Genomic DNA, 10,932 nt, shown 5'->3' with positions numbered 1-10,932 from the left:
ACTTCCACCTGCAATTTCGGGAAAAAAGAGACACATAATCCATCACCGCGCTACACTGTTTGTTCATTTGGCACCAAACCTTTGTGTCATATTATATACCTTTCACTTTGATAAATACAGCAAAAGAGAAACCAATAGCGCTGTCCCAGGACACACGTCATCTGGTGCGTAAAAGGGCTTCTTGAGTATCCATGGATTGCTTTGCATGTGTGACAGTATCTAACTTTGAATATCACTGAGAACAAAATTGTCCAAAAATAAACAAAATCAAATGTTTGTAATGCAATTAGCTTGGTCCACTTAATAAAAATGCACCGATTCATTAAACAATCGGGACTGAAAAATAAACATAACAAAAATAATTCAACATTTTTAAAATACGTCATGCAACATAAGATGTCAGACATAAAGAATCTGAGGCAGAGCAGTCACTGATGGAAAGTGAAGAGTAAACATTTGTTAGGGGTCTCTGTGCAAGCAGAGATAGGCTCTGTCTGAATTGACAGCACAACCTTAATTGTGTCTATGACGAGGGAGCCATCATGTCAAACCATTAAGACTGGGATGGGGTGACACGAGCAATATTGATCCCTTCAGGATAGATGGCTTCTGAAGATATAAAACTGAAGATCCTGGCTGGGGTGAGGGTACTGGAGTCACCTGCCAACCTCTCAACATGTTGTCACTGGCACTGCTCTACATTCTGGCTGTGGTTTGCTCTGCGCGGAGAACTCATGCACTGCCTCTTTATTCAGACACAGCACTGCCACAACAGGAAGGTAAGATTAGCAGTCAGCAAGCTCATGGTTTTTGTTAAGGCTGAACATCAGGCTAAATGTATGGTAATAGACATTGGGCTTATTGCTCAACATGCCTTCTGCTTTCAATGTAAATGTTAAAGAGAAAGATCAGTGATAACTTAACATGATAACTCAATTCTTCTGCAAACATAAACATTTAAGTTTGAAACAGAAGAGTTTTTGGTAAATAACACTAAAACATTTGTGACCCTGGACCTCAAAACCAGTCTTAAGTGTCAGTTTAAATATTGAGAAATATTGAGAAAATCGCCTTTAAAGTTGTCCAAATGAAGTTCTTAGCAATGCATATTACTAATCAAAAATTAAGTTTTGATGTATTTATGGTAAAAAAATTACAAAATATCTTCATGGAACATGATCTTTACTTAATATCCTAATGATTTTTGGCATAAAAGAAAAATTGAAAATTTTGACCCATACAATGTATTTTTGGTTATTGCTACAAATATACCCCAGCGACTTAAGATTGGTTTTGTGGTCCAGGGTCACATTTTCAAAGTAGTAAATAAAACAAAGATTATTAGAATATGGTTTACAAGAAAATACGTAGTGTTTCGGTATTTCTATTTCATTTCTATTTCTATTGTTTTTTTGTGATTGTGAAATTGACTAGCAATTTTTTTTCAGAGTAGTTTTCAAATGTAATGACTCAGTTTTTGTAGTTTATAAATGTATTTTTTAATCTTTGCAGAACTGATTCAGAAACTGGTGGCAGAGGTTGAGGACAGACAAAATAATGACTTAACGGAGCAAAGGGACATTAAAACTGTGCTCCCTGTCCTGCTTCAGAGAGGTGAGACTCTTGGGTACTTATTATTACATAACATTTGTTATGTTATTAGAATAGATACAATTTTCAAAACTTTCTGTAGCCTAATCCTGTTTTTTTTTTAAACTTTCCTTCTAGGTGCAAAAGAGACTTTGCAACAAGACAAAATGAATAACATGGTATAAGCCTACTCTTTGTTATAAATGTACAGTTCTTTCTTTCTTTCTTTCTTTCACATAATTAAAAGTGATAATGATTGAGTATGTTCTGTCTTTAGGTGGATGATTTAAAAGCAGTCGTCTTGAAACTCGCAGCAGCTGATAATCTGCGTTCTCAAGGCTATCTACGATCTGAGCAAAACTTACCCAAAAACAATAAGAGAGGTGAGCAATTAAAGTATCTAAGCAGATGTTTTCATATATGTAGTGCAAAAATAAATAAATAAATAAATCAATGTTTTAATGAATATTTTAATTGTAGACAAGTACATACAATTATGTAATGCAGATTTAAAAAAAAAATGTCAAAGACAACACAATGGCTTTTTATTCTTCTTATATTGCATTACTAAATCCATTTTTTGTCCTTCCGTTTATAGCCTGTTTTTGGAAATATTGTGTTACAAACTAGGCATGAATCTGCTGAGATGGACAGAGGACCAGCCTAACACACCTGATGTACAAACATCTAAAATGTATGCTTTTGTTTTCCCCCATAAAGTCCACCCAGCTGCTGTTTGACATTGTGAATATTGTTTTATATATAGTAATTAAACAGGAATATGAATGTATTTTTTATCATGAATGAAAACTGACCTAGAACTGCAAGTGTAAAATAAAAATATAGTCTGGGTGAAACAGATGAGTTGTAAGATTTATGTTTTTAAACCCATCTTTCATCAAAGCTCTGGAAAGACAAACATGTGATGTGTATGATATTAATTTTATTTTTAAGTAAAATCTGAAAGAAAGCAGTTTAATCTCTTTCTCAAACAATCCCAACGTCTAACAATGGTGTCTCAATGGTGACTCATACATCCATCACAATAACCCTTAATACAAAACAACCATTACCGCCGCATGACTCACAGACTCCAGTTCTGCGCGTGATTTGACTAAACTTTTATCTCTACAGTGTTTTCAGCTCATTTTTACAGATGATTAAAAACACATAGCCTTTTTAGCTATACATTACATATAACTGAGTATGCCCTAATGAATATATACACAAATATGCACAAAAAAATTACATATGCAGTTAAAAGCACATCTCTGTTGACTGTTTTGCAAAGGATTCTATAACCTCTAAAACTACCGGAATAAAGCCTCTTTGACAGTAGCAGTCACTCAGAAGTATTCTAGTGTATCTAATGGGCTTTGAGCTCACAGGCACAATGAAAGTACATTAGCAAACTGTGTGTGGTGTGTTTTTTTTTTTGTTTTTTTTTGTTTTTTGGCTTCACTGTAATAGATGAACTAGATGAATAGATGAACCTGTGAACTACAAATATGTAGATGGGTAAACTTAAGAACTTGTATTTACACTATTAAACATTTTATCACAATATTGCTTCACTAATCTGAAGTTCAGTTTCTCTTGGCCACACTCAGATAGGCTTTCTCAATTTCAATGTCAGCTGGACAGGTCTGGCTGAACTCTTCTCTCTCATGTGCATTCTGCAGGTAACGCCACACTCCAGTGAACTGAGCAGGAATCTCAAAATTACAGTACTTTTTGGCAGCAACCTACAAAACCAAAAAACAGAATGAACACATTTATAAATATGTATTTAAAATGAAGTAGCTTTATTAAATCACACAGGCCTGTGAATGTATAAACCACAGAGGTGTATCACCTTGATGACGTGCAGCTTTGGTAACAAGTTGCAGTCTGACAGTGTCAAACGGTTGCCATCAAGGAACTTTCTTTTGGATACGCTGACGTTTCGATCTAGCTCATCCTGAAGCGGAGTGTTCAGATAGTCATCCAGGCGCTTAAACTCCCTCAATAAGGCTTTTTCGTGGACTGAGGAATCAAAAAATAAAGAGAAAAAAAAATTTAAGAGTGATACAGTAGGCTACATTATAACCTAATTGCGAAGCCACAATGTCTATATGCACAGGAATACTACTGATTTTGTTTTGTTCCATTATAGGCCTAAGTGTCATGTAAATTAATAATAATTTTGTAACTAAATATTTTGTAATATCATCTGGGTTCAGCTTTACTGATACAAACAGTGAACATTTTCACAAAACTGTTTATTACAGATCACCCACTGTCTGTACTGGGCAGTTCTAGTTAGGCTGTGTATTAATGGTGTGGAATTTCAATTACTCTTTTATCGGTCACATCGTTGCACCAGTAGGTGGTGACAAATTACAGTCTTTATGAGTAATTCAACCATTCATTCATCGAACCGATTCGCTTCAAAAGCTGACTCTTCTAGACTGTTATTCTGAACGAGTCGTTGAATTATTCACTGAACTGATTTGTTCAAAACACTGAATCGTGCAGCAGGAAAAAAACGCTTCAGTAATGTTATAGGGACGCTACGTTACAGCTGTGGCTGTGTTTGAATCTTTCTTCGCAATATTGTGTCTAAACTGTAAGTCACTCGATATTAACCTCTTATCTAATGAACTACTGTATAAAAGCAATATCACACAATCGTGCTGCGCTATCTACATTTCCAACATCTCATGAAAGTGCGTATAAATACAATAGTACGCCAAATAAAAACGAAAACTCGTGGTATTGATACGCAAAAATGGACTTTGGCGTGTCTATGCTACACGATGGGTAGGATTAGGGTTGTGGTGTAGATGCATATAATATGTACGCGAAAACTGCGTATCATATGCACGCCAACAAATTTCATATCAAATGCACGCGAAAACTGCGTATTATATGTACGCCAAAAACGCGCGTAGGGTATAAACGCCAAGTCCATTTGTGCGCATTTTTTTTTGGCATAATATTTATATGTATTTTCATGAGACCGGGCTCACATTTCGCAACGGTATTCTATTCTCCGCGTTGACCAACAAGCTGGTGACTTGTGTATGAGAATGTGATTCATACTATCACTATTTACTACTGACAGTAAACAATAATCTTTTCGCTAATGTTGCACCTTTAGACACGACACACCTTTTGAACTAGCAAACAGAATCATGAATTTGTGGCGTAAAATGGAGTTCTAGACTCTTGAGTTGTTATGTGTAAACAAGTAGGGAAAATATATATTTTTTCATTTCATGTATGTCTTGGTTGTGAATGAAACTTACAAGCATTGTTTGGGCTGTTCTTGATGAACGCTGAGAACTTAGCAAAAATGTCAGCACCAACATCAAAAGACTCTTTGTAGCGGGAGCTGAGATGAGGATAGCTGATAGGATCAGAAAGAGAGAAATATTTATAGCCAGTCTTCACAGACCCAAAAGATAGACATCCAACAACATTCACACAATAATGCTGACATTTAAAAAGTGCTTAAGCTTGTCTATATACATAATACATACATAATTATTACATAATTTAATGTTGAATATGCCATAGGGTTTTATTTTTACAAATATTTTGTCGTAGGCACACTATTCAACATTTTGGAGTCTTTTAATGCATTTGATAGAAGTCTCTTATGCTCAGCAATACTGTGTTTATTTGGCCAGAAATACAGTAAAAATACAGCTATTTGATCATAACTACAGTAAAACAGTAATATTGTCATAATAATAATCAAAAGTTGAGCCAACTTAACATTTTTAGGCAACCAGCTTCAGCAAATTTTGGAGTTTTCTCAACTTGTCGTTTTAAGTTTATACAACAAAAATTTGAGAATCTCCCACAAAAATAAGTCGAGCAAACTCAAAAATCTGCTGAAGTTGGTTGCTTTAAAATTTTAAGTTGGCTCAACTTTTTTTTTCTTTTTTTTTTTTTACAGTGTTCTTTGATTAATAGAAAGTTCTAAAGAACGATTTAATACATGTTTGCTGAATAAAAGTATTCATTTCTTTCAGTGCTGAAATTCTAATATCTTTGGAACCATCAAGATAAAATAAGTTAGCAAGAACTATTCTGAAGTACTGGGTGGAAAGTCTTTGATGTGGATAATTAATTACAGCAATGTCAATACATCAGATAATACTTAAATAAGTGCAGCCATTTGATTTATGACAGAATAACACTAGAATAATATGTTTATGAAACTTTTTGTCAAAGTGAAGACAATATGTATGATATGGCATTACATGAGCTAACAGACATGCACTGTACCGGGGAGGGGCGAGGGTGGTCTCCAGGAACTCTTCGATCTTAATGAAGTCCGTCTTCAGTGTGCCATTGTACAGGAGGAAAGGAGGGTTGGTACCTGGAGCTAAGTCTTTTAGCTCATCTGGCTTCCTAAACAGCACAGGGTGGAGCAAAGCAGGGAGTGTAAACCACAGGGTGCGGACATGGTCAATATGAAGTCATTTATCATATACAGAGAGTCTTTGAATGAGACCTAAAGTGATTAATGCTGCTTTAAAACAATATTAAACTAAGTTTAATCACTCGAAGCACACGGATATGGGAGTGTCCAGCTAGTAAATGGGTGAAAGCTGCATTTGCTTTAGAAGATTTAGATGGGAACAGTGCAATTGGAAAGTTCTCACTGCCTTGATCATGTTTGTAGTACACTGACCGCCCCCACCCCCAGTGTTATCAAATTCAGTCCGGTGCTGGCCCACAGTTCCTCAGAATTCTCTGTTTGTCTGCTGAATTCCATTCCATTATCGTCATGTTTCAGAGACATGAAAGCTTAATTTGACACTCACTTCCTCATGTCAACAGTGGTTACTGTGAACTTGACTCCTTTCAGCCAAAGAACCATGAAGAGTCTCTGACAGAACGGACAGTTCCCCACATTCTCTCCATCATGACCGGCCTTGAGACAAAAAAAAAGAAAGAAGAGAAATCCACGGTCAGTATCACATATGCACAGACTAGACACTAAGTCCCATACGTGTAGACAGAGAAGCATACACTGTAGATTTCCTTAACCCTCATGTTCTCTTAAGATTGACTTACTGGTTTTTTTATGTATAAAAATAGTAATAACCCATTTGAAATTAACCTTTATTTTCCCTTTAAATATGATTTTCTGATTTAGATCACCCAAAAAAATTAAGTCTGTCATTTACTAACCCTCATGTGATTTCAAACCCTTTTTATTTAAGACTTTCTTTCTTTTGTGGAACATAAAAAAGATGTTAGTGTACAAGAAGAATGTATCAGTGTCAGTAAACCTAAAGTCAGTGGGGTTCAGTGCTGCTTCATTGTTTTTCATATTCTGGAAAGACACAAGGGTGAGGGTGACTATCACATGATCCTTCAGGCACTCATGAAAGGTTTATTAGTATCAATGCTGAAAACAATTGTGCTGCTTAATATTTTTGTAGAAACTGTGATTCTTTGATGAATAGAAAGTTTAAAATAACAGCATTTAACATTATAAATGTCTTTAATCAATGTAAAACATCCTGTCTAAATAAAAGTATTAATTTCCTTAGAAAAAAATGACTAACCCCAAACTTTTAAACAGTACTTTATACAAGTGGTTTGCTTTCTCCACAACTTTCCATTTCTTTAGTTTCAGGTTTTAGCCACGCACGTGTACTCTTCAAAAACGTGTAAGAATGCCTTACATAAACTTACATGACAGAAATGCAGGTTTGTTAAACTGTTAAAAAATAATAAAAAAAATCAGAAGAAAAACAAAAAGTTATTGGCAGGTACTGGTTTCCAGAATAATGCCCGGGACATTATTCGGACATTAAGTTTAAGGTCATTTCCTTTAACCCTAAAACACAACACAATGCAATTCATCATTCAAAATACCAGTATAAACCCTGTGAAAAATCAATACAGAATTTTTTTTTTAGAATGTAGCATAAGGAAACAGCATTTGTGTTTACATAATGTTTCAGACTGCTGCTTTTTTGAACAAACCATTTTCTTAAATGTACGTAAATGTAGTCAGTGTATGTTCTTAAGACATTTTAGCACAATTGGGGTCTCTGAGACCCCCAGCAGTCTGTTATTATTGTTGGATAGCTTTTATTTTTAACTAAATGTGTCCCTCCCTTCAAAAAGAATAGGACATAAATAGCCCATGTATTGTGTGGGTGTAGGTGGACAGTTCAAGAGTTTGATCCAAATAGAGGAAAAGCAGGAATTGTCTAGAAGAGGGAGATAACAGATCTGCACTATGCTTTTATCATCTTTTCAAATAAGAATATAAACAAGTGAATTATAAATAACTTGGTGACCATCTTCAAAGCTTTGATGATCTTTGGGATCTAAAGGTCACCACTCATCCATATCCTACTCATTTAGTTCATGAATTGTATCTAGACTGGTAAAGCATGGTAATGGGATCTACAGCATAGGAAATGTAAGCATGTTTATGGGTGTGACGACAGGGAGCCAAGAGCTGTGAGTCTTTCTGTGTGTGTGTTTGTGTTGATAAGATGACCTCAGTCCTGTCTGTATGTCAGATAAAGAACAGCGTAAGAGAGAACAGTTATATATCAACCATACTATCCCGTTTTCGGTAGTACATGTGTTAACTGAGTTGACTGTGACGCCCATGTCAACCTCTGATTTATGGTGCCAAAATGAAAACCTTCCCTAACGGAAAGCACTGATAGAGTGTAAATCAACCATTAATCCAATTTTGCCAACTGGCTCAAGAAGTAACAAGCAATTTTTTTATTTAGTCTATAAGAGTGTGAATGAATTTTTCCCCTTGTCAATCAGAAATAAATTACACTGATATCAAAAGTGGACAATAAGAGGCGAGATGTACATACACTGTTTTATTAACTACAACAATTCAATAAAAAGCTAGTAGCCTATAATTCAGCCTATAATTCATTCCAACAATAAGGATTACATAATAACGGACCTAATCACAGTTGACACGTCCCCACCTCAATATTCAGATTCAAATGGTTGATTTTTAAATTCTTATTATTATTAAAAAATAATATATGTTTTTTTTCAAAATAGATTTTTTAAATATATTATAGAAATTATTTTACATTTATATAATATCATTTTACATTATATAATATTTATATTTAATATAATTTGAATTTGAATATTATTTGCAATAACAGTATCTGACCAACTAAAACTAAAGTTAAACAACTGACCTTAATGAAGAGCTCAATTCGTGGTTCTTTATCTGAGTCTTGTCTGAGTGCCATTTTCTTCAGCAGGAAAACGACTTTAGTTAGTCCAGACCTCCGTGAAAAGTATTCCACAAATTACCAGAGAGTTGAAGATCCCCGAAAGATTGGTAAGCAGCTGCAATGTTTGAAAGTTAGTCAGACTCTTGCTGTTTGCTGTCTCCCTCCGGCTACAGACTTTAAAAGTCAGGAAGGAGGGAGGCTAGAGAGGATGGGCGTGACCCCAACTATATAACGCTGCTGCCAGAATGTGACAGAGAGCTCAAAAATAGCTTTTCATTTTATCCAACATGTATTTACACTCGGGAGAAACGTCACAGTGTTATCTCAGACGTGAAGCAGGGACCACATTCCATTCGCGTAGACTATTAACACTTAACACAGACGTGTGTTTCTGCTGGAACTGACTTCTTACTAACATTCCTCCCTCCCATATGTTCAGTCACAATGTGCTTCTTTCAGCGGTGTAATGTAGGGGCTGTTTTACTATAAATCAGTTGATCCACTTTAACTTCCACTTTAAAGAAAACATATAATTGCTTTCAGATTTAAGATCACAGAGCAATACCACTTTCTCTTCTCTGTGTTTGAAAGATTCAGTTCATTTGATTCTGACTCATACTAGTCTTTCGTATTATCTTCTTCTGTGGAATTTTTCTAACTTCCAGTTACCCCGGTAAAACTTTCAAATACAACCAGATTTCACTTTTGAAATCAGTTGAGACACAGGAGAACTGTGAGAAGTGTTTCAACTTAAAATGTAAACTACATCCCTTGGGGAACATTCGGGACGTCCTCAGTTGGAATAATGATTCATAATATATATATATATATATATACACACACACACACACACACACATAAAAATGCAGTTTTCTGTGGTAGTAGGGTGTATGGTAGAGTTAGTCTATGCACTGTAAAAAAATCAAAAGTTGAGACAACTTAAAGCAACCAGTTTACCAGTATTCAGTTTATACAACAAAAAGTTGAGAACACTCAAAAATCTCCTACAAAAACAAGTTTAGAAAACTCAAAAATCTGCTGAAGCTGGTTGCCTTAAACTTTTAAGTTTTCTGAACTTTTTTTTTACAGTGTAGTTTATATAAAACAACAGAAGTCTATTGCTAAGGGACACACAGTTGTGTGTTAATGGACAAATGAGGGTGTGGGTATGTGATCACTCTCTAGGGATTGGTTCTTTTTAAACAAATAGGTAGTTCCCCTCATTCTCTGTGCAGTCCTCTTGAGTCACAGACGTGGTTTGAGTCATAGGAAACAATTCTGTCATCTCATGGCTTCCCCTCATAACTGCGCATATTAACATAGAAACACTCTCAGAATAACTTACACTATAAAATTCATCTCTTATACCAACTGACTAAAAATTAATTTAAATTATAGTGACAATGTCATTCTTAAAAAAAAGTTACATATTTGTTTTCAACCTCTTAAATAAACACTAATGGGAAAGAGTTTCATTTCCTCATTCAGCACACAGATGTTATATTAAGAGTATGTATTGCACATTTTGGGAAATTCACACTAGTTTGAAACAATATTACCGTAAAAAGCAGACACCTAACTATTTTATGAAAAAAGACCTCAAGAAAGCAAGGAGATGTTTTGTTCTTTCTTCACAAAGACTTTTAAAAGTGTACCATGTTAAAGGGACAGTCACCCAAACATTAAACTTCATTGTTTAATCAATGTGTGTTTGAAACCTATATGACTTATTTAGTAGAATGTCCATTCAGTTTTTTTTTCTCCATATAGTGAAAGTAAATGACCACGTTTGTCAAGCTAGAATTTTAAAGCAAAATTTTTGTAGTATAGCTACCTTATTTTTATTGTAAGAGCGGACACAACCATTTGTAACTTGAATGTGAGGCTTCTGATATCATCCACTTCCAGTTATTTTTAGCTGTACAAAACAGCTTGTTATGCTACTTTACATTGCTAACTTGTATTTCTTATCATATTATTTTTATGTATTATTGTAATTGTAAACATATTGGTTTGTAGTGCGAATCATTTTACAGCGCATCATTATTCTTCTAGTTATAGTTATTAGTTACAAATGAATCGGAATAAAAAGATCCCATGT

The 10,932-nt window shown here is 34.8% G+C and overlaps 2 protein-coding genes across 2 annotated transcripts; one reads left to right on the top strand and one right to left on the bottom strand.

Annotated features, from left to right (window-relative positions):
- Window positions 1-663: 663 nt before the first annotated feature.
- urp1 (urotensin-related peptide 1) lies at window positions 664-3,099 on the top strand. The gene is made up of 4 exons (XM_058798043.1): window positions 664-779; window positions 1,513-1,614; window positions 1,729-1,769; window positions 1,868-3,099. The coding sequence occupies exons 1-4, from the start codon at window positions 677-679 to the stop codon at window positions 2,033-2,035; spliced, it is 414 nt and encodes a 137-aa protein (XP_058654026.1). The 5' UTR covers window positions 664-676; the 3' UTR covers window positions 2,036-3,099.
- On the bottom strand, window positions 2,041-9,006 carry clic2 (chloride intracellular channel 2). The gene is made up of 6 exons (XM_058798042.1): window positions 8,793-9,006; window positions 6,411-6,520; window positions 5,869-5,994; window positions 4,881-4,981; window positions 3,446-3,615; window positions 2,041-3,335 (listed from the first exon to the last, which is right to left on the bottom strand). Exons 1-6 carry the CDS (start codon window positions 8,844-8,846, stop codon window positions 3,177-3,179), a joined length of 720 nt encoding a protein of 239 aa, XP_058654025.1. The 5' UTR covers window positions 8,847-9,006; the 3' UTR covers window positions 2,041-3,176.
- Window positions 9,007-10,932: the final 1,926 nt, after the last annotated feature.

The sequence above is a fragment of the Onychostoma macrolepis genome, chromosome 14 (assembly GCF_012432095.1).
Source record: "Onychostoma macrolepis isolate SWU-2019 chromosome 14, ASM1243209v1, whole genome shotgun sequence".
In the NCBI taxonomy this organism is placed as follows: domain Eukaryota; kingdom Metazoa; phylum Chordata; class Actinopteri; order Cypriniformes; family Cyprinidae; genus Onychostoma; species Onychostoma macrolepis.
The sequence above is the reverse complement of the archived record's forward strand: the minus strand, read 5'-3'. Positions and strand labels throughout refer to the sequence as shown.